Source organism: Ambystoma mexicanum, chromosome 9, assembly GCF_040938575.1.
Source record: "Ambystoma mexicanum isolate Mex_15411 chromosome 9, UKY_AmexF1_1, whole genome shotgun sequence".
Taxonomy (NCBI): Eukaryota; Metazoa; Chordata; class Amphibia; order Caudata; family Ambystomatidae; genus Ambystoma; species Ambystoma mexicanum.
This window is the reverse complement of record NC_090931.1, coordinates 1286304959-1286329332: the sequence shown is the minus strand read 5'-3', so window position 1 is coordinate 1286329332 and position 24374 is coordinate 1286304959. Positions and strand designations below refer to the sequence as shown.

At 47.2% G+C, this 24374-nt stretch overlaps 1 protein-coding gene across 3 annotated transcripts in view; it reads right to left on the bottom strand.

Annotated features, from left to right (window-relative positions):
- LOC138489065 (protein mono-ADP-ribosyltransferase PARP14-like) overlaps positions 1-24374 on the bottom strand; it is a 1946959-nt gene that overhangs the window by 637674 nt on the left and 1284911 nt on the right. For all 3 annotated transcript variants that reach the window (XM_069616628.1, XM_069616629.1, XM_069616630.1), the window contains exon 12: positions 1299-1361. In XM_069616628.1, coding sequence (XP_069472729.1) covers positions 1299-1361 — 63 coding nt within the window. The remainder of the gene's footprint in view (positions 1-1298; positions 1362-24374) is intronic.

The window sequence follows — 24374 nt, the reverse complement described above, 5'->3', positions numbered from 1 at the left end:
AGGGTCCTTTTCCTTTTTTTTCTTTTACGGGGGGGGGGGGGGCTGCAGGGGTTTACCACGCAACCCCCACTCACTATACTGTATAGTGAACGGGGTGTTGTGGGGGACACCCTCGCAGCCCCTGTTTTTTTTCTTTTTTCGCAGGTGTCCCCCGCAACACCCCGCTCACTATACCACACAGTATAGTGAGCAGGGTGTTGCGGGGGACACCCCCGCGTTTTCTTTTTGTTTTTAAACTTACCTGCAATGCTAGCACCAAAAGTACGAACTTTTGGTGCTAGCATTTGTAGAACTTTTTGTACATGCGACCGTTTAGATACAGTCTTTTTGTATAAAACCATTGGGGACTAGGTAGGCCGCAGACAAAGTTTGTCGAGACGGGGGGTCACTGTCGTCGTGGAATGGTATTGTCCTCGAAAGCCGTTGCCGGAGATCTTACGGTGTACGGTCGTCGAAAGGATAGAAAGTCTAACTTTAAATTTAAGGATAGAAAGTCTTACTGTAAACTTTTTATAAGTAATGGCATCAGCCAGAAGGAACTCTGCGATAGGAGTCTGACTACGATGGCGGAAAAAAAAAAAACAATCTGAGGGATAGGATTACTGGCACGACCTGTCGACGCCCCTTTTTCAAGTTTCGAAAAACAAAAATGCAATTCTCTGTGGCTACCACTAGATGTAAGCCTATGCATAGTAAGTGATCCAAGCAGATCAACAAGCCTCAGAAATATATACACAAAAACTATCAAAGGAAACGAAATGACCAGATGAAGGCAAGACATTCACGGACTCTATTTAAGTTAGTTAAATATAGTGGTATGGTCAGATAAAGTTAGTTTGGACGGAGGAAATGTTTTACTTTGGATTTCCTGACTAGTGACGGGCACCTTTCGTTTCTTTAGCTAGGTAGAATATTCCCTTTAGTAATAGGGACAGTTAGGCCGCCTGCATATAAGTTTAATTAAATAATGTGAATCATGTCTTCCGAGTGTCCGTCTCTGCCTTCTGCAACAGCATCCAAAGATTCTAAGGGAAGTAGGCTATTGAGCTGCAAACAACGGTTTGAAATTTTTGCAGCCTTAAAACATAACTATCATGGTATGTACTTAACGGCATGACAAAGGGGCTCATGCTAGGAAGGCTTAATTAGTTTCTTTGCTTTAACTTCTTTCATTGGAAGCCAGGATCATATTAACAGAGTTAAGTACATTCCATCAGTGTGAATATATAAGAAAGAAGTTAGTCTTACATCCAAGGGAAAACATACCATAAATGATTACTGTAAATATTGAATTATACCTTTCACTTCGCATTCAGTCTCCACAAACCGCCCAGCGGCTTCCAAAATTGCCTTTGATACACCTTAAAAAAAGTAAACATTTTTAGTAATGTCATTTAGTTACATGAATTAGCATTTATTGAACATATATTGCAATGTGCAGAAAACAGATGCCATACCCATGCAGGTGAGGGACCTGTGCAAGTAAGGAACAAATTACTTACCGGTAACTGTTGTTCTCCAGCATGGGTCTGGCATGGATTCACATGTTCATGAATATTCCCCAGAAGGCTGGGAATCCTCAGTAAAAGAGAAAGCAGTCTTGCTTTAAAAGCTTGAAAACTGCCTACTCCCATTAACCAATCACTGACGACTGGGTCATACTGCACCCATCCCAATGACGAACGTCTGCCTAAGGACCACCTTCAGTGGGAATATACAGATTAGAAAGCATGTGAAGCGATAGTATGAACCCATAAGTGGGGAAGGAGGGAGGGTCCACATTTGAATCCATGCCAGACCCATGCTGAAGAACTAAAGTTACAGTTGAGTAACTTGTGCCCTCTCAGGCATGGGATCTGGCATGGATTCACATGTTTATTAATACGATTACACAGAAGTACATATACACACCCACAGGAGGTGGCAAGGCTCAACCGAAGTAAAACCACTTACCGCTGGAACTGACTCACCGCAAACAAACCGGTTGCGTAGCACTGCCTGGCTGACTCTTAGACTCCTCCATTGAATACCAGTCGATGCTGTAGAATTTCCGTGAAGGTGTGCGTAGACCTGCACTTAGCAGCCCTGCAAACGTCCAGCAGGGGAACACCAGAGAGAAACGCTGTTGTCGCTGCAATGGCTCTGGTGGAATGGGCTCTCGGCCGGCCTGGAAGAGGTCTGTTGGCCAGACGATGACAGTGCATGATGCAGCCGGATAGTCACCTGGATATGGACGCCTTTGACGGGGTCTTCCCGTGATTCATGGGTCCAAAGTTAACAGAGTTGTGATGTCTTCTGAAAATCCCTTGTGCAGGCCACATAGAACTTCAAGGCACGAGCAACTTTGAGCATATGCAGCGACCGAGATGGATTTGGGAAAGTACAGAGGGCTCATTGAGGTGAAATTCAGTTAGAACTGTTTGCATAAATGTGGGGTGGGTCCGAAGCACCACCCTTGCCGCATGAAAAGACAAGTATGGGCGTTTGCAGGAAAGAGCCTGAATCTCCCCGACCCGCCTTACTGAGGTGATGGCTACCAGGAAAGCAGTCTTCCAGGAGAGAGATTTCTGCAGAGCCCGATGCAATGGTTTGAATGGAGGCCCCATGAGTTTAGTAAGAACGACATTGAGTTCCCAAGCCAGAGCAGGAGCCTTCACCAGCGGAAAATTCCTGAAGATGCCTTTCAGAAACTCCTTGATGAGCCTGTGAGACCACAGCGATGGCCTTCCCAGTGACCGTGAGTACCGGGAAACGGCCCCCAGGTGCACCCTGATGGAGGCATGGGCCAATCCAGCCTTGGCTAAAGACAACAGGTAGCTGAGGAGCTGTGACGTGCAGAGGTGTAATCTTTTGCGCCCTGTACCACACAGTGAAGCGTTTCCATTTGTGGCCGTAACACGATAGAGTAGAGGACTCTCTAGCCTTGGCCAGGACCTACCTACATTCCAGAGGAATGCCATAATGCCGAAATATGGGGCTGCAGGAGCCAAGCCGTGAAGTTCAGTGACACTGGGTCGTGGTGTAATAGCCTTCCTTCTTCTCTGGAGAAAAGGTCGGAAAGAAGAGGCTGCCGAATGACTGGTGCCACCGCCATGTGGAGCAATTCTGGGTCCCAGATCTGGCGCGACCATGTCAGGGCGATCAGTATCATCTTTCTGTGACAGCCTCTGCGAGTGTTGATCACACAGAGCAGCAGAGGTATTGGAGAGATCGCGTATGATATAAGACATTTAAAACGCACCTGTACACAAGTGTTTCTAGGAGCGACACGGGAAGGTAGACAAACAAGCGATCTTACTAGGCCTTGTGTCATTCAGATTGTGCAGGTGCGACAATGCAAAGTGCAGGGGGAAAGGGGGGGGACTACCAGTGGGGGGGGGGGGGGGAGTGCCGGGGGACGAGGGGGGAGTACCATGGTGAGGGGTAAGTGCCAGGGGGGGGGGAGGGGAGAAAGGGGAGGGGAAAAGGAGGAGGGGCGAAGTGGCGAGGGGAAACGGGGGAGGGGGGAAGTGGCAGGGGAACGGGGGAGGGGGAAGTGGCAGGGGGAACGGGGGAGGGGGAAGTGGCAGGGGGAACGGGGGAGGGATAAGTGCGTTTGGGGAGGCGGAAGGGGAAGGCGCAGGGAGAAGTGCGTAGGGGAGGGGGAAGTGTCAGGGAAGGGGGAAGTGTCAGGGAAGAGGGAAGGAGGAAGTGTCAGGGAAGAGGGAAGGGGGAAGTGTCAGGGAAGAGGGAAGGGGGAAGTGTCAGGGAAGAGGGAAGGGGGAAGTGTCAGGGAAGAGGGAAGGGGGAAGTGTCAGGGAAGAGGGAAGGGGGAAGTGTCAGGGAAGAGGGAAGGGGGAAGTGTCAGGGAAGAGGGAAGGGGGAAGTGTCAGGGAAGAGGGAAGGGGGAAGTGTCAGGGAAGAGGGAAGGGGGAAGTGTCAGGGAAGGGGGAAGTGCAAGGAGGCAGGTGATTGTAGAGGTTACAGTTACAGCCCCTAAGTGCGCGGTAGGCCCAGAGGCAGTGCAGGGGAGACTGCTCATGGAGGAGCCTGGTACCCCGAGAGACTACGAGGGTAGTCAAGCAACCAGTAGGCACAGCGGACAGGTAGGTCAGCAGGGGAGGGAGAGAAAGCAGAGGAGGAAAAGGAAGGTCTTGAGCTGCTTCTGGAAATTCAGGTGGTCTGGCTTAAGTTTGAGAGGTAAAGGGAGGCCATTCCAGAGGGAGGCGTCTGCAGAGGGGAGAGATCTACCCCCCCCAATCTCTGCCTGGAGAAGCATCAGACCCTCAGATAGTTGGAGGTAGCTGAGCGAAGGGTACATAAAGGAAGGTATTTTGGAAGAAAGTTGGATACGGTGCCGGCCCCGGCCCCAGAAAGCCTTATGGATGAAGCAAAGGGTCTTGAATTCGATCCATGCAGACACTGTGAGCCAGTGGAGAGATTTCAGAGCTGGAGAGATACGGTCCCTGCACTTGAGGCCAAGGATAAGCCTGGCAGTCCTGTCATGGAATAGTTGCCGAGATAGGAGAGTAGAGGAAGGCAGATTGAGAAAGAGGCTGTTGCTGTAGTCCAATCTAGAGAGAACCAGGGCTCTGGAGGCGGTGAGGTTCAGGGGGAAAGTGAGAAAAGGAAGAATACCTCTGAGGAGGTGCAGCTAGTAGTGGGCCTTCTTGACAAGGTCCGTGATTTGATGAGAGAAGGAGAGAGTGGAGTCAAAGATGACACCAAGGTTATTTGCCCCACAGGAAGCCGAAGGAAGAGGGCTTAAGGAGGCCGGCCAGAGTGAGAGGGAAAGCGAGAGCAGGGGTCCAAATGAGAAGGATCTCCAGCTTACTGGCATAAAGGCACAGATCGTTGGAGGTGCACCAATCCTGAATCGCATATAGACAGTCAGGAATGAGCAAGAGAGGAGAGGAGAGAAAGCTGAGGGAAGCCTGAAAGAGAGCCGAGTATTGTCCGCATAACACTGAAAGTTAGAGAAAGTAGAGATCAGGTGGGCCAAAGGGGCCAAGTAGACATTGAAGAGCTAGGGTGAAACGATAGCGCCCTGGGGAACACCACATGTGGAGAGCAAGGTGGTGGAAAGAACCCAAGTTGGATATGGGAGTGTCAGTCCAGGAGGAAGCAGTCAGCCACTCCAGGGCCTGATCCGTGATGCCCAAGTTCTCAGAGTCGTGTGATCAGGATGGCATGATTGGCCATGTCAAAGGCAGAGGAAAGGTCAATGAGGATAAGGACAAGGAAGGCTGGAGTCAAGATTAGTGAACCGATCTTCACAGGTGTTCAAGAGAGCAGTTTCTGTGCTTCTGGCTGCTCTAAAGTCAGACTGGTGGTCATGGAGACAACCAAGAGATTCAGTGTGGAGAATAAACTGGGAGATGGCCAGCTTTTCCTGGAGTTTGCCCAGGAAAGGAGTGAGAGGGGGTGCTTGAGGAGAGAGGGCAAAGATCTACTGCCGAAAGAGTGATTGCAGAATTCGGCCAAGGCTGGAGCGAGACACTGTGGTTCTTGAGGGTACTGGAGGAGCTGGGGTGCACCTGCTTGAATGACCATGTCATAGATTGGACTGGTCTAGAAACTTCATCAGGTGTAGTTAGAGAGAAAGAGGAGAAAGGAGGTTGAGAGGGGAGGCAGCCAGAAGGGGTCAGAGAAAGGGAGAGGGAAAGGAAGAGGCAATCAAGGACAGGATGTTCTGACCTTTAGTGGTGAAGTGAGAAGCCAGAGCCATACAGGAGGGCCTGGGCAGGAACAGAAGAGGTGGAGACCGCAGAAGGATTGGCCAGGTCCTTGCAGATTTGTAAGAGTTTGGCCGTGTTGTTAGCGGCCGCAGCGACGCGGGCTTGGATGTGGACTCTATTCTTGGACAGGACAGATTCTGTATTGCCTTTGGAGCAGGCAGCAGGCCAGTTTGTCAGAGGATGCCCCCAAAGCCCCCCACTTCGTCTCAGCCACCCTGCACTTGCATTTCACGGGGGAAGATCATAGTCATACCAAGAGTTGCATTTGGAGGTAGGCTTCAGATGGATTCTCATGACAGGGGCAAGGATGTCCAGAGTGTTGGAGGTAGAGAGATGCAGGTTAGAGAGGGCTGTGTCAGAGTGTGAGTCAGCTGCAGGAGTAGGAGGAGCTTAGAAGGTAGAGTCAAAAGGCATCCACCTACACATGATTTATTGGCCGAATGACCGAGAAGGTAGGTGGTAGTGCTGGGGTGGGCTTTGCCTGAGGGACAGAGTTTCAGGTGAGAGGAAAGCAGAACGTGGTCAGTCCAAGAGAGAGGAGTGGTGAGGGGGTTAGAGAGGGGGATGTCTGAGGAGATGAGAACATCCAAGGAGTGCCCAACAGAGTGCGTCGAACCAGAAGGTAAAATGGAGAGAAAGAGTGTCAGAGGTTGCAGAAGAGAGCAGAGGAGGGATTAGAAGCATCCAGGTGGATGTTGACGTCTCAGAGGAGGGGAAATGGAGAGGTAGAGGCAATGAGAGAAGAGGAGAGGAGAGGTCAGCCCACACTAAGAAGAGGGCAACCTGGCCAGGTGGCCTGTAGATCATGGCCACAGTCAGAGAAGCCAGGAGAGAGAAAGAGCCTGCAGACTAGGCCTTCAAAGGAGGAATAGGCCTGCGTAGGAATGACAGAAGCAGGGACCCAAGGATTAGAGCTACTCCATTTCCGGGTCGGTTGGTTCTGGGCATGGAGAGGATCTTGTAGCAATCAGGGAGGAGAGTGTCAAAACTTGTGACAGAGCTGGGCGTGAACCATGTCTCAGTGAGAGCGAGGACATCCAGGTCAGGTTCTTCGAGGAGTTGGCAGATGTCAGAAGAGTGTTTGATAGCAGAGCAAGAGTTGAGAGTAGCGATGTGGAGCAGGTTGCCACATTTGAAAGACTTCTGGGGTGGTGTACAGGCTTGAGGTACACCCAGCGGAAGTGGTAGAGGACCCGAGGGAGGGCAGAGGTGGAAGCAGGAGGTGGCAGAGGAACATACAGGAAGAAGCCCTCCCATGTGAATGAAATCGCATCTCCCAGGCTCCCTGGCTGGGGAAACCTGCAGGCAAAGGCCTGGCACTTAGTGTTCACTGCTGTCGCACAGAGGTCGATCTGAGGTCAACCCCATATGCTGAAGGGACGCAACATCTGTGTCTGTTGGAGCTCCCACTCAAGGCGAGACCGCAACTCTCTGCTGAGGGAGTCTGAAATGGTGTTCTTGATGCCCCGCAGATAAAATGGGGGGAGAAACCGGTCCTGAAGAATGGCCCAGTTTCACAGGGCCTGCGCCTCCAGGAAGAGAGCAGATCCCGCCCTGTTCCAGATGTAGAACATGGTGGTGGTGGTGCCTGAAAATTCTCACCACTTGTCCTCGCAGAAGAGGTAGGAAACACTGGAGGGCCCAAAACACAGCCCATAGGTCCAGAACATTGATGTGCAGATCCTTCTCCTCTGGAAGTCGGAAACCTCTGGCATAGGAATGTCCGGTGTGAGCCCCCCATCCATCCAGAGAGGCGTCCGTGGTAACCATAGCCTAGAAAGGGGGAACCTGGAATGGGGACCTATGCGTAAGGCGCTGGCTCACTCCCCACCACTGAACGGCTTGTCTGAAGTCTTGGTTGAGAGCAATCCTGTCCAACTACTTGCCTGTGATCTGGGGCCACCTAGCGTCCAGAAACTCCTGTAGAGGTCTCATCTGCAGCCTGCAAAACGTAATCAGGTGAATGCAGGACGATATCATGGCTTGAAGCGACTTGATGGTGCGCACCATCGTCAACGGAGCTGTAGCTAGCCAATGCACCTTCCCCAACCTCTAAGGGGCCTTAGAGGGTGACCGGATGAGCTAGTCGTCCAGTTACGGATAGACGTGTATGCCCTTGAAACGCAGGTGCGCTGCCACAGTTGCCAGGCACTTTGTGAACACCCTTGGTGCCGATTTGATGCGAAAGGGTAGATCCTTGAACTGATGGTGATGTCCCAGAACCACAAAGCTCAAGAATGTTTGATGCTTTGGATGCATGGGGACGTGGAAGTAGGCGTCCACTAGGTCCAACGTCGCCAGGAAATCCCTTTCCTCCAGCTGGCGGACCACTTGCTGAAACGTGACCATCCTGAATTTTTGGGACTTCAGGTATTTGTTGAGGTGTCTAGGATAGGACGCCATCCCCCAACACCCCTGACATTTTCCAGACCAGAAAGTATCTGGAGAGAAACAGGTTCTATTGTCCCTTTTCTTAACATGGCCTGTTGTACTTCTCAGAGCAGCTGGGCTATGTGTAGATCCTTTCTTACCACAGGGGGAATACAGGGGCACCAGTGCTTGAATTCCAGGATGTGCCCCTGACGAAGTATGTCCAGCACCCAATTATCGGTGGTGATGTTCTCCCACTCGTTGAGGAAGTGCGTTAGACGGGCCCCCACCGAGGTCCGAAAGTGGGGGTCCAGTCTTTTTGTCATCAGTCAAGAAATCCAGGATTGGGCCCAGCTTGAATCCCAACTCTGTCATAACGGGCCAGGATGGCCAGGGCATTGGCAGCCTTCACCGTCAAGGCAGCGGTATAGATGATACGCTTGCCCATTGTGTCCAGCTTCTTCCCCTCCTGGTCCCGGGGAACCATGGATTTAGAGGACGGGTTTGCCGACTGCTTACTGGCGGCAGATGAAACCACAGAGTATGGGGACAGCAGCGATCTGAGGCATTTAGGGGCTGAGCCAAGCACCCTGCATTTCTTCTCAAGCCTGTCCCGTTTTGCTGGTGTAAAGCTTGGCATCTTCATGAGCGCCAGGCCCTCATCTCAAACCTAGTCTAGCAGAGGAATGGACGTCATTGTCTTCCTGGTCGATGAGCGCCTCTGGGAAAGAAATCCCTTCTTTTCCTCAGGCACTAAGTTGAAGACGGAAGATGCCCTTGAAAGCAAGTGGAAGGAACTCAACCCATCAGGAGGCAAGGCCCTCGGGGGGAAGGTTCGGGCGATCATCGGCACCCAGCAGTTCACCATCCAGTGTCACAAAGTCATAAACTTATCTTTCTCAGCGGTGCCTGAATCCGTATCCGTTCCAGTGTCCCTATGGAGTGGATCCACCACTCGTACAGCCGGAGTGGGGAGTGGCATTGGCCGCCTCATTGTTGGAGGGTGCTTTGTAACGCAGTGTGGTGGCTGTGCCTGGCGGTGCTCCCCACCGGGAGCAGGAGCCACTGCTGTATTTCTGACACCAAAGTGTGTAGCGTAGTCAGAATATCCAGGGACATGTCTCTAGGGCCCTGTTGAGGTACCACCGGGGCTGGTAGTGATGGAGGGCTAGTGCACCTTGGTGTCATTGATGGAGGCCTAGTGCGCCTTGCCGGGATTGATGGCTGGTCCTGTTCCACAGAGGGATTCCTATCATTCAGAGGGCTGTCCCCTCCCCGGTCTGAGCAGCAGCCTGACTGCAAGGCCTTATCTGCCAAGCTTGTGTAGATAGCCATGACAGGATCCCTTACTACCTCCCTTAAACCCACCATTGGTCTGGGAAGAAAATCTGTTGGTGGCAACAGTTTGCTTGATCTTCCTGCTTTCTTTGGGAAAGGGGAAACCGGGGCCTGGAGAGACTGGGTAGTCGTAGACGTGGCCGGAGCAGTAGTCGTGGACCAGGGAGGCAGTGTCATTCTTGATGACTATTTCACCGTCGACTTTGCCGTGGTCGTCGGCGGGACTGTCGATGGGGCTGCAGTAACGGTCATCGATGGGGCAGCCGTTGACATAGCTATGGTAGACGGCGGTCTCACCGATGGGGGCTTCTGCTTGTGAGGCGCAGACGTAAGCGTTGATGAGAACCTCGGAGTGTCATCCTTACGAGAATGTTTCCTTGGTCTAGCCTTCGACGAAGGGCCATACTTGGAAGAGAGGGACGGTCTCTATGAAGATACACTATGCATCGGCAGGCTTACCGTGGACGGGGAAGGAGAGCGCATGTGCCCCCAACTAGGACCCGCAGCAGCCTGTGTTGGATCTGCAGTGTGGCGCTTACCCCTTCTATGAACATCCTGTGGGGGAACATCCTCTGCTGATCTCAACCTCTCCCCAAAGGGAGGACGCTACAATCTTGTCCAGACATGGCGGAGGCCTGTGATTGAATACTCTGTTTACATAGAGTTCTTCCAATACAAGATTCCATGGTTGGCTTTCAAACACTGGGCATGAGCCAGCCAAGGATCTCCCCTTTTTCGTGTAAATCAACTCAAGGCTCTTCCTTTTCGAACTCCCCTCCCAGTTCGGCATAGACTTGAGATTGATCGCTGCGACTGTGTCCCCTGCCTGGTTCTCAGGGTACAGGTCTGAAGTGGCCTTTGGGACTGGGCATCATTGCCTGCCGGGTGATCTAGGCCCCGAGATCGGTGTCAGCCAAATCCCTAGGCCCCAACCCCACCATGCACCCGCACTTCACGCAGGGATTGGCCATGTTGGCCAGAAACATGCCCCAACTCATTTAAGGAGGCTGCAAGCCAGAGTGCTGCAATTATTCAAACCATTCACAAAGTTTATCCCCGAAAGTAGTGGTTGGGATCCCAGGTAAGAAAAAACATTTGGAGGAACAGGCAGCAAAGGGAAGAGGGACCACAGGCAAAATAAGACAGTATGTGCAGGAGTGAGCCACATAGGTAAGTGACTGTTGCAACTCATCAAGGAGGCTGATGGGGTGTTTGGTAATGGAATCAGATCTTCATCACTGGGAAGAGGAGGCACTGTGACCAAACCTGAAGCGATGTTTAGCTGGCCAGTTTCTATGTGGATGTTCTGGGGCTTGTCTGCAAAGCATACTGCCCAGACTCAGTCATCAGGTAATATCAGCTGGGAATACCTCTGGAGGAAGCTTTAGAGCTTACCCAAGTGTCACCAAGTCTTGTTAGAGTAGATTTTCCTTCTTGAGTGAAATTCTCTCTACCTGTGAGTCCCCCAGCGCTTTTTGCTGGACCCTTGGTTTTTGTCGGATTGGCCTGAGTGAGTGGGCCCTTTTTCCACACTCACTCAATCTTTTACCTTGACCTGGGGAACCCTTTTTACCTTTTTTGGTATCTTGTTTTGGAGCCATGCTCCATATTTTCTGGCCTCTACATTTTACTGAAGTAGAACAAAGCACTTTCTATGGAGTGTTACTGGAAGCTCCCTGAGCTCCCACTGTAATGTTTCTCAATTCTCCCGTGGTTAACACACTGTTACCAAGGCAGGGGGATATACTTTTTATCCTATCTGTTTTATTTTGTGCGATCATCACTCCAGACCTTATGTGGAGTGCTGAGGGGAAACATGGTCTCCCTTTTCTTACTTCTCCAGTAACAGTTACTGTGATAAGACCCTCTTTTCAGGCTGGTGTCAGTATACCTCTTACACAACATTTTGTTAACATTATTGCAGGCAGTTATTGAGGCTGCAGTAGGGGCCACAGGGGTCACAAATTGACCCAAAATGGTGGCTGTACTTTTTTAAGCCCTAAACAAGAAGGCTTTTCCTTTCTTCTACCTACCTGGGTGGGGAGGTTCCTCTAGTTTCCAGTCCCAAGACTAACTGCATTTTGCGCCATTCCTGGAAGAGCGGAGACCTCCAAGGTCTGCAGTTCCCCACTATCCGAGGTCCAGTGCCATTGTGCTGGGCGTCGTCAGCCGAGTAACTTGTGGGCATCCTTCTTGGTCTGCAGAGACTCTAACCAGCTTCCCAAAATCGCCTCACAAGACAAGGACTGAGAAACAGAGACAAGTCCACCGCTGTGAAATCCGTCCTTCACCCAAGCCTGGAAAAGGCACCAACAAGCCAAAACCGAGAAGATATGTTCCTGGACATCTGCCTGCACAAGAGCAGTTGCCAGAACCACTGAAGTCCCCTTCTTCAGTCTCCAAGACCAAGAAGCCTGTGACCCGGTCTGGTCTGCTGTAGCCTCGCCGCTGGAACCATCCTGCAGAACTTCATCCAAAAGGTACTGCACTGCTCATTGTAAACTAACCTTGAGCTTTGCTTGCTGATCATATATTCCTGGGGGCTGCAGGTAGCTGAATCTCACACCCCTACAGAGCTCCCATAGAGATACATTGGGGTGGACAACACATTGTACTCCAACCCTGCCTTAGGACACTGGTCCTTAAGGCACCCATACAAGGGAACATCCCAATTCCCCCTACCTAGAACTAACTGCACTCACTTGCAAACCCAGACGAGATCCTGCTCGACTCTACCACTTTTGAACCTTGAACACTGTATCCTGCCTATCCTGCTCAACTCCTAATCTCTGGTGGCCTAGGCCTCTTCTGAACATTGTAGGACTGTTACAGTATAGAGTTGGATGCTTTAGGACAGGCTGGAACAAAGTTATTGAAAGTTAGAAAAGGTTGAATATATTTTTCAGGTGGTTTTATTAAGATTTACTACTGTCAACGTTATTATGAAGTTACTATACCTTTGGTTTATTACCTCAAGAATCTTGCAATTGTGTTCTACATGCGTTACTGTGTTTTGATACCACTTACCTTGACAATATTTAACAGCGTGCCTTATTGTATATAAAAGACATGCCTATTTTTTTATAGAACTTCAATATCAGTGTTTTTTGGAACTAGTGTATGTTTAGAGTTCTTTGTACCTTCCTACAGCCCTCCTTCCTTCTTAGACTAAGCCTGGCTGCTCATCTACTCTACCAAATCCTTGTGTGGGTCAGGCCAAACTTAAGAGTTGGAACCCTGTACATCCAGGGTGGGTTTTCCTAGGTTCTGTACCAGACAGAACGTATACAAAACTCCAACACTTATCTTCTGCTGTTCTCTTGGTACAGCAAGCAGGGGCATATAGGGCCAAGAGAAACAGAAAACAGGTCTTCCCAGAAGTCAAGGATGAGAAATAGAGGACCAGAGCTACAGGGGAGAACCAGGAAGAAAGAGGGGCGACACTCAAGCTCTAAAGACTGTTAAAGACTAAAACATGAAGTAAAATGCCAAGGAATGGATTACCGGATTGAGGATCACACCAATCAGACTTGCATTTAGACTTGAGGAAGCCAGAGACTGTTGATCCCCAAGGCCCATTGTTGAGTTGTAATCTCTCTGTAGTTGGCACAACCCAATACGGGAAGCGAGGGAGATTAACTGCAAGACTTGTTTACCTCAACGAAGCAATCTTTGTCTTTGGTCTAGCACCCGTTCCCAAGCTGCAATACCCTGCCAAATTTCAGGGACGGTTTCTTAGTAAGTAAAGGAAGAGTTGAAGTTTTTTTTTTCTATATTGGAAATAGCTTTAAGATTCTTCGATAAGGCTTTACTTTAATCTACTCATGTGAATACCTGAGGTTGATTTTGCTCAGCTTGACAGCACCTACGTTTCACACATTAGTTCAAACAGTTTTTGTTCCTATATGTCAGCATGCCAGATGAAAGGCTGCAGACCTCCTACAGACTACACTAAACCCCACCCTATCTCGGTCTAAAGGGGACACACTCTACATACAATCAATATGATAAAATATTGTAAAAATATAATTGAGGCAGGAGAAAATAACATTTTCCAATCAGAAAAGTGGCTGAAAAGAAACCAGGTGTTAAGGTGGCCCCAATCAATAACGAGACAAACTCGGGAAAATTGAGCAAAGACAAGTGCACAAGAACAGGCAGCTTTATTCAGACGTGAACAGCCGGGGGAACACAAAAGAGCATTCTCCATGTTCCAATACAAAACACAAGCTTTTAAGCTACATTTTCATCACAGATGGCATCAGTCAGTGATAAGAAAAACACTCCAATTACCTCATTCTATTGGTTTAAAAAGATACAATCCTTACATATTCTACATGAGAAGACTACTAGTGTTGGATGGCTCCTCCTAACTTATTTATTCATTTAATTTGTAAAGCGCACATGCAGCCCAGATGCATTGAGGCGCTGTTTCAGGTACAGGTCAAGGAAGAAAGCTTAGTCATACATTCAAGTAATTGTATCAACGACAGGCATGAGCAAAGGAGGTATTAAAGAAACAGTGAGACAAGGCACTCTTGTACATATTAGTCGCACTAGGCATGCTGAAATGTGGATGTGGGTGGCTTTCGTTCTTCTAAACAAGGTTACATTTCATACTATTCGTTGGCACTATAATACACTGGCCAACATGCCGACACAAATGTAATTGGTCTGCGTTTTGCTCATTCAGCCATGGCACTGTAATGTGATGCCAAGATGGGTGGTGAGGAAGGAGAGATGGACAGACTGCCCTAATCCAATTTGTGGCCTTGGCATATCGTGTGTGTCTAAATGTGAGAAGGGAGTGTGTAGGTGCACTTTCTAATTGGGCCTGCATACAATTATCACTGTTATAGTCAACTGTTAGGAGACCACTGTTCAGAATTAATTTTCGTCCATTTATTGAGTTCCCTGCTTAGCCTGTGTGCTGTTACTTAAAGGACCACTGGGAACACTATGGATTTCTTTTATTATGAGATCATTTGGCATGGCAGCTGTCTGCACCTGGAAATCAAAGCTATTTATACTTTCTCACAGGTACCACTAGAAACAAATTAACTTCATAGTTCATCCTCTGTGCTTCTGCAGAATGTTATCTTGTGCAGTTTAGATTGCCCTAATCTTGGTGTCTGAGCTTCTGAATTTAAGTGTTGGGGGCTCGTACTCGTGTGCACAGCCATTTGAAACAGCATTCAGTGTTTCAGAACAGAGACCTTTCAGAGTGCCATCTGTAAAATGCCAAAACTCTGGGTTTTTTCCACCACATTATATTCTTTGTGTTTGGTGCACATGTTCTTCGTGGCTGATGCATATACATACAGCTATAAATTATTCCCTGCCGATGTATTCTTGTTTTATATTTATATATATATCTATAACAGAATATATGTTATTCTGGAGCTTTTCCCTATTCTCTTGAGTGCGCTCTATACCATTTCCCTACATTGTGTGATCTGACCTATTGTACTCTTTACGGCAGTTGTACTACTACAAATGTTTAAACTTGCTAGTTACAGATCCAGGTTATAACCACTAACCAGGTTATAACTTTGCTCACCTTCGTGAGCATCCGGGAGCGGAGCCAGGCCTGATGTGATCTTTCTGCATCATAAGATTCCCCCCCCACACCGTCTGGTCAATTTATTGACTACATATCCTTCTGTTGTCCTCTTAGAGGTCCACATTTAGGAAAACACACCCTAGAGACCCCCCCTGAAGCTACCTCCCTGGTCCAAATACTCTTCTGGGCCACATGTCAAGAAGCAACATTGTCCATCCCATTCACATAATGTTCGGCATAATTGTGAGGATGTAGTGAGGGTTCAAATCTTTTACCATGAAGTCCAAATGCCCAGTTGATGCGCATATGGGGTTGCTTGTCGGTTTGAGTGTGAACATGCGTCCATTCATCTCTGCCCAGTACTGTCGTCAGCATGTGCTTCTACACTATTTTCTTCTCTGCTTTTTTACACTGTCTCAGGATAATTTTCAAGGCACAGAGGCCAGTCAGTACTAATACTAGTACCATTATTAGTATTGTAAATGCATTTCCTAGCAATGTAGGCACCCATGAAAACAGGTACTGAAACCAGTCCTCTTCAGTTCACTCAGTCACCTGCATAATTTTTGCAGCTTCTGTTAAGCTCCCGTTTTACTCATGTGCTGGTGTAAATGTACAGCAACTTGAAGCCATTTTGCACGCACACCGATTTTGAAAAAAAATAATTTAGATGTGTCTCGGATCCTCCTTAATGGCGTTGAGCCCCTTTGCAGTTGCATTGATCATTTGCATTAACTCCCATGTCGTTATTTGAAACCACTTGGCATTCACAGCAGTTTGTAAGCCAGGGGCAAGGAGGGACAAAGTACATTGATGCTTTGCTTAACAACAGTGTTCAGGTGGCATCTCATTTACGTTTTTTTCACTGATCGGCAATAATCCTGTTTTGGGTGCTGCAAGGGATTTCCTCTTTCTTTATTGTTTGGTGTGAGAAACCAAAGCGTGTCTCACTTGCTAGTCTCTGGGTATTTCTCTCTCTCAGGTGGCAAGGGCACAGCCATAGCCTTTGGATCCAGACCCTGGGGGTGGACCAGGGCGGGAGGATCACCTGGGCGAGGGGTCTTTGGAGAGTCAGGGAGAGGCATCCATTGGCCCCCTTTTCCCGAAGACCCCTCACTCAGGTACGAGTGAGCCATCCTGTACCCATATGCCCCATCCTATTTTATAGGATTCTCCAACGTCCCAACTGCCCTCTGTACACAAACACTTGGCCAACGAAGAGGGTGACAGAGTAAAGAGGCTAGCACACATCTCATTGGACATGTCCCGCTGATCGGGTCAGGCAAAGTCAGGCACTTGAATTCAATCATATACATCTGCTTGCCATTAGCTCTCCCCCACACAGATAAAAGTAGAAACAGAGACGCACTCTGAGCAAGGTGGAACACGAGAAGGAGCAGAACTTCTGGGGCGAAGGCGAACCTACTGGAGCAAGACGACCGATGGAGGAACGAGAGCAAAGGGTCGGGAAACCCAGGAGATCCCTGCAGTAGGTTGTTACATCCAAAGAGTCGTGAAAGATACTCCGAGAAGGCCAAATCCCAGACAAAAAGATTGCATTGTGTTTAAAGGACGCCACCGACTCTCCCCGGTGAGCAACAGAGTTGGGGAGGCGAGGCCAAGCCTGTGGTATTGACCTTGACTCATGAAATAAAGCCGCTAAGACATGAAAGGTATGCGCACAACCGGTGAGTTAGTGAAAGACATGAAAGGCCGGTTTGTGTCAAGGAAAGATTGAAGCCGCAACAGTGTATCTCACAAGTAAAGGTTGCACACAAGCCGATGAGACGTGAAAGAAAGCTAACCAGTAACGTAAGTGGCTAAGAACTGTGAAACCAGTGATGCAGAGAAGCGGAGTGGTCCGGCAAAAGGAAGTAGCCCACTCTCAAGTCTCTGCAAAATGTGAACCCTGGCAAAAGGGGAACTGAAAAGGTGAATGCTTGAAGAGAAAGATTCTTTGAACGTTTGTGCTTATGGAACAGAACTACCATGACCAAGACACACTGGGGCAAATAACATAGGTGTGTGAGCTGAAGAGAAAGTTGAAGTGGTCCTGTGGAGGTCTATGATAAAAGCCTTGCACATTCGAAAGTCTTGGACATCAGTGAAAGGTCCGAGCCCGACTGAAGGAGACAGAAGTCTGATAAGTTAGGGGAAGGGAACCCCTGCAAGTGCTGTGTTTGAGAGGTCCCAGCATGGCTGAGGGAGACCTAGGTGAACTTTTTGTTGAACTGTGAAATAACTTTTGAAATGCTGTAATAAGTGACTAATGTGGAAGGCAAGACGGGCTTCAGTCCATGTTTTGAACTGTCTTTGTTTTGAGAACCTGAGCCAGAGTGTGTCATCCGGCCTACGGGGCCACCTTACTCTGTGCTGTCCAACGTGGGGAGGAGAGGTGACTCAGCCACTTTGATCATTTATGTTAGAACACCGATTTTCCTTTGCATAAATAATCCCCATTACACACTTTTTGTATAAGAGATAGGGCAAGCATTAGGTTTTGTTAGCATAGGCCATTTTGATTTGACAGACTGACTAGGACTTTTTTTTTTGTTATTTGATGGTAGAGACTATTCCCATCATGGCTATAGGGCAAAGCAGGAGTTTTTTCAAACCCTGAAAATTTAATAAAGGTTTTGAAACTTGTAACTCATGTCCGTGTCATACTTGTGATAACATGCCTCCCTTACATAGGTTAATCACCTATCTCTACACCACATTACTCTGGGGCACTACTAGTGCCGGTGCACGCATCACTGCAGGGGAACATAGAACACCTCAATCGGGTGGGAGCTGCACATAAGCTTTTGTAGCACAGGCCAAATAGTGGTCCATCAATACAGCTAAGCCCATTTTCATACCTGGCACATAAGAAATGCGACCACATCCTTAATTCTCTCCTTCCTTTAGCGTGCCGCTGTTTCTGAAGCACAAGGAAGCATTTGTCATCTTTATAATGTTCTTTGGCACTCCATTCTTGATGCAGATCAGTAAATTGGCAGTTTCCTCCCATTCCTTTAGACATATGCCACTGGCATTTGCCACAACTTCCCTCCGGAACCCTATCAGAGCTTCTACTCTGCATCCCATCTCCCCTTCTACCCATCCAGCAGTAGTATACACTTCCCCCGATATGTGCAACTGTGGCATATCCCAACAAAATATTTCCTTTCCTTGTGAATGGATGGATGTTCAATCATTGTTACCTCGCCTCTGCGTGGCCCTGATAATCTATAGATTTCATGACCATTTCTTTTGTTCCTTTCTGTTAATTTTTTTAATATAGTTATCCTCATAAGGAGAAATTGCTTTTGTAACCCATGCCACATGGGCCGATGTGCCCTGAAATTGTCCTGTTTTGTACAAGGCCAGATGAGTTAGGCAGTGTTCTCTTTTGTTAAGGTATTTCCTTGGCCACAAACACTTTAGAGGCCGTCAGAGCATACAGAATGAGAGAGCAAACAAAGCAGTTCTCTTTGAACATCTCCCTCCCCACCTTCGTCATATGACAGTACCAAAAGTTGCTTTTCCTTTGATAGTTTCAAAATGCTCTCTCAAAAACATTGTTCATCGGGCACACTTCTCTTACTCCTTAGCCCTTCTGTACTCATGTTAACGGCTATATTGCAGCTGTGATTGCTAAAAAAGCTAAAAGCTACCTGCCATGTTATGAATGACCCAAAAAAACAAAGAAAAATGCAGTGGTTAATATACTAATTGAATACATTTTCGGCAAAAATATTTTCCTAGTCCCATGTTGGGGTATAAGGGGAAGAGAGTCCATTGTCTTGGGAAAGTAAATCCTTAAGCAGTATGATGTCACTTGTTGCCGATCTATCCTCACTCTCAATCTCATCTGTGGTCTTGTCACCTCTTCTTGCTTTGCCTCTATGGCAGGGTGGCTGTGCCAATAAACTTTTTCACGTCACCCATGTGCGCCCACGTTTTCTTTCCTCGCTTCTTTACAGAGGATGGGGTAAAGGCCAACAAATCATGGCTTAAAATTTCACACATACACAAGATCGCCGGGGAACAGCTGTGAGGTTGGAATCATAATATTTTCATCAATACGTCAATTTTTGTCACCGTTGGTTACTTCTTGGCCCACCTGTCGCATCTCTATTGGTCTATAGAAATACATTTCAAACATTTAGTCATCACAATTAAACAATCATGCATCTCTTCTCCGGGATCAGTCGCTGAACTCTCTGCATCTAATCAAGCCCGCACGGGAGGAGCACTGGGGACATTCATCCTTCTGCACATCATTATTTCGTGTGGGGCGAGGTGGTGGCTGCAGCCTGGCTGATTGCGTAATGTAAAAAGAGCCAAGGGAAAGCAGTTCAAAGAATTGTTGTGCTAAGTATCTCACAGTTTTGTAATGCGTTCCTTCAAAGGGCCGTTGAGACATTCTGCAAAGCCATTTGGCCTGTGGGTGATAGGCGAAGCAAAGTTTATGCTTGATGCTAAGCAAGGGTGCGATTTCAGAGAATAATTTGTTTGCAAAGTGTGGTCCAGTAACGGATTGCAGCACTTCGCACACCCGTCCATTGGGGGGGGGGGGCGACAACTCACGCACAAAGAATTTGGCGTCTACATGGGTGCATGGTCCAGCTTCAACCCAGCAGGAAAAGGGGCACACTAGCACAATCATATATTGTTAACCATTACAAGTTTGGAGCATATCGACAGTCTATATGCAAATGACAAAACAAGCCTGTGGGTGGGGTATTGCTCCTCTCACCATTCTCAAAGTATGTCCAGCAGTATATTGTTGACATGTCGAGCAATTTACAATAAAGTTCAATCTGTTTACGTAAGTTGGGGATGACACCTTTCTTCAGAAAGGGTTACTGCAGGACATTCCATTGGGGGGTGTGCTGGGTAGTGTAGCTGTTTTAGCAATACTGTAGGTAACTGGAGGGGCATCACAAGTTTTCCTGTACTGTCCTGTCACCCTCCCAAATCAGTGGGTTACAACGTTCACCCTTGCTTTACCCACAGGTCCTGTTCTTCCTGTGGTGCTTGTCCCTGTAGCTCAATTAACTGTCAGTGACAATGAATTATAGCTCTCTGTCATCATTATGTTACGTGCCATTTTCTGTGGAGCATACAATATTTCTAAGATCTGTGGGAAATATGTGGACTTTTTGCTTTTGGGTCAGTCACTTCATTGAAACAGGAAATAAAATCTGTACCATGCGTGTGGGCTGTGCATTTCACAATGGCAGTCAAATCTCTACCATGCGTGTGGGCTGGGCATTTCACAACGGCAGTCGCCGTTGGGAATTTGAGCACCTCAATCAATATTTCTAACGCGGCATGCTGCACTGGTGTGCCGTATGCAGGTTGAAACCACCTCCTTTTACACTGTGACAGTCCTGAATGTATTGTATATGTCACATAGGTAGAATCAGAATATATTGTCACTACCTGGATCTCATGCTGTTCAAATGCAATCATTGCCACTAGCTGTGCCACCTGCTAATCTCGCACTTTGCACTACTTCAAAATCGGCACCTTTCCTTCTTACCACTGCTGCACCTGTATGCCTCAATCCAGTGCTCCGATCTGTGGTCGGTGAACCGTCAACGAAAGCCTCCACCCCCCCCCCTCATGTGCAATCTCTTTTATTGGGGGTATTTCATATGTATTTTATTTATTGCATTTGTTACACGCCCAGACCCTGGGGTATCACGGCGTGGCTACAGACATCTTTGGCATTGAAATTAGGGATTTTCACTTACATATTTGCAGATAGACAATGTTACAGCATAAACTTTAAGGCATAGATTAGGCTTTTGATTGACTCGGCGGTTACGCGCGAATTGAACGCCGCCCGGAGTAGTGGTTTTATCGCTAGTTGGTTTTTTTGTCCCTGGTGATCGATCGACTGGACCTAGTTGTTGAGGTGTCCAGTGAGGATCTAGTGACTGCAATACACCAGGGCACGTCCCACTTGTACAACCGTGCAGGCTTCGCACGAGTTGTCCTCTGCGGCATCAGATATATGCTCGATATATATACCGAGGCCAGTGGAGGATTTATCCCTTTGGTTCTTTCTCACTATCCTACGAATTGTCTCTTGGGGATTGAATTCTGGCCCACACAAGCTTACAAGAGGGCGGAACAGTGTCCTCTTGCCCTACGTCCTGAAGAAGGTCTCTGACCGAAACACGTGTGGCGTTTTCTCTATAAATAAAATATTTGGTCAAACACCACATTAGTCACATGATGACACTTGATATTATGGACTGGGTCATGGTTGAATGTGCTATGAAATAACAATAATGGATGCCCTGTAAAAAATTGAATATAGGGTATTACTTGGTGTGTTTTTAGATAGATATGTTAGAATGGGGATTGTTTTAGGGTATGAATGAGTTGATGAATTGTTGAATTTTTAAGTGTACTTATGTAATTAAAGATATATTTTTGTAACAAAAGAATTTAAATAAAATGTGATATGTTCGAAATTTTGCCAGAGTCAACCCGTTTCACTGATCCAATATATAGTTTTTTGCTGCATAGATTATTAATATACATAGAAATCATATTTATTTACAGAGTTCAGCTCAGGCTTCCAATAAGTATGTTTTCTATTAGCCCCAGCAAAACTAAGACCTATGGCGGGTGAACTTTTGTTTGCTAGAATTGGTTAAATAACCATGTTTTTAAAGATTTTTTGACTCCAGGGAAGGATTCCTAATTTTTGTTATTTAGTGGGAGGGAGTTCCAGTGTTTGGGGGCCAGGACTTGGAAGCTGCTACCTCCTGCTCTAGAACATTTGTACCGGGGGATCTCGAGGAGCGAGTTGTTTTGGATCTAAGTGTCCTCCTGGGTGTTTTTTTCTTATTGGCATTATTCATATAGGTAGGGGCGTTGTTAGCGAGGCATTTGTGGTTGAGACAATGTTTTGAAGATGATTCTGGCCTTAATGGGACGCCAGTGGGTCTCCCTCCTAATAATGGATATGTGATCTGATATTTTAATTCCTAGGGCTGCCAGAAATGCTTTGTTCTGCATTAAAGTTTGCTAATGTTGGTGGTGGGCGTTCCTAGTAGTAGGGCATTGCAATAGTCCAACTTTGCTGGAATCAGAGCTCTAGCCAGAGTAATACAGTTTGTGGGTGTGAGGAACTGGCGGCTTAATGCAATTCATTTTGATGTGTATGAAGTGGAAGACAAGAGTGGCGAACTGTGTTTAACCATTGTAAGGTTGGCATCAAAGTGCACTCCTATTGTTTTGAATTGTTTAAGTACTGGGATCAACGTACCATCAATGTTGATTGCAGAGTAATCCGAGTGAAGAGTGACTATTTTGGATTGGGAACCCACAATGAGAATCTCGGTCTTCTCATCGTTAAGGCAGAGGCTGTTCAACGCCATCCAGTTTTGGATAATAGCATAGACTTTGTTGATGGTCAATGTGTCCTGGTCGCAGTTCCCTGGAATTGGTATGAGGATCTGGGTGTCATCTGCAAAGTTGGTGTAGATGACACCCATATCGTCTAATGCCGAGAAGAGAAGCTTTGTATATGCATTATATAGAGTTGGTGAAAGGCATGACCCTTGAGGTATATGATATGTTAGTGTATGTAGTGCAATCATGAATAATCTCCTTCCTCGACTGGTTCTGCAATAAATCTTGCCGGGTTCACTGCGCAGCCCTTAACAATTTTGATCAATAGGTTGGGACAATATAACCTCATATCCAGACGCCCGCTGTGTGGCGAGCATGGATTTTGGCTTCTCGAGAATGGCAAAGAGAGCATGTTTCACAAACATTTACAGAACAGCAAAATGCTATTATGGAGTAATGCCCTTTCATTACTGGATCCAAGATCCCACTGTAATATGCTAATGGTTTGTGTCCCATTGAAGTCCTTTGCATCAGGACAGCGGTCATCACGGATCTGTTTCAATGTGAGAACAATAAGCATTCTTCGTCGTAATTTTGTATCTCCAAAACGGGAGCTGTACTGATGTCTTTTTTCAGTTCATGAAATGCATCTTTCATCTCACACAGTATGGGGTTCTTTGTCTGTGCTTCCTTAATTCTAACCCGGGCCGAACAAATGTGCTATAATCAAAGACCCACACGCGACAATTACACAGGCCCAGAAATTGCAGCAATTCTCTCACCGTCTCTGGCCACGGCGTATTGCTTAATTGCTCAGCTCTTTTAGGTCTCACCTTTCTTCCCTCTTTTTATATTAGCTGGCTCAAGTATAGTACTTCTTCCAACAATACTGCAATTTTTCCATGTCTACTTTATATCCCCTTTCAAGCAGCAAAATCAATGTCATGGAGTCAGTCCAGCAATCTTCTTTTGTGGAGCTACACACTAATAAGTCATAAAAATACTGTATGATCGTGCTAGGCGTCTGCAAGTTACTAAGGTCCATTTGCAGCACGCTGTTAAACACACTAGGGGATTCATAGTACCCCTGTGACAGTATTGTGTGCTGTAATCGGGTCGATCTGTAAGTAAACGCAGCCAAATACTGTCAATCTTCATGCAATGGAATAGAAAAGAATGCGTTCTTAGCAGTATGTGGTATGTTGCATAAAATGGTAGCCGAGTCGGCGCACAACTGGAAATTCCACCTCCACTATGTTATTTAAAGGGTGTAAATCTTGTGTGAATCTCCAAGATCCTCTTGCTTTTTTCACAGTTTACGCAGCCATGGATTCAGACGGCACTACTATGTTTCATCAGGGTGGCAATTGTTTTATATATGCTCTCATCCGCCTCTCTAGACATGGGGTACTGTTTCATTCTGGGCAAAATTGCTCCTTTCTTCAATTTTATTTTCACTTCTTAAATCCCTTTCTGTAATCCTAAAGCTTAAGGGTTGCTAGCCCATAATTTACTGAGTACTTCTGCCAGGTCGTTTTGGAAAAGGAATGTTACCCTTTTAGCCAATATTATCTGGGATGTTTCCATGTATTGTACTTAAAACTGGCATGGAATACAAATGTCAAATATAACCTCATCTGTGTCATTATCCTCAAATAAATGCTCATCTGTCATGTCACTTAGTCCCTGTGTTGTGTCAAGCGGCATTACTGTGTGCCAGTTTACCCCTTTGTAATAAAGATACAAGTTCACAGTATAAAGGAACGCACTTCACTGCGAGAGTAGCACTGTAAGAGGGGAGGGGGCTCTTTCTGATACCTGTGAAACAGAATCCATAAACACAGGGGCACAGATTAGTATAATCAGACTTAGTGGTAGGACAAAACGCGGTAAATAGGCATTAAAAGAGATGTCCATTTTTATTCCCCCACCTCTCTCCCCTCCCCCCCCCCGCACATAAGCTTACCAAGCCCCGACGGGTTGAAAAAGCAGTGGGAAGAAAGACAAAATACTGAGTAAAGCAT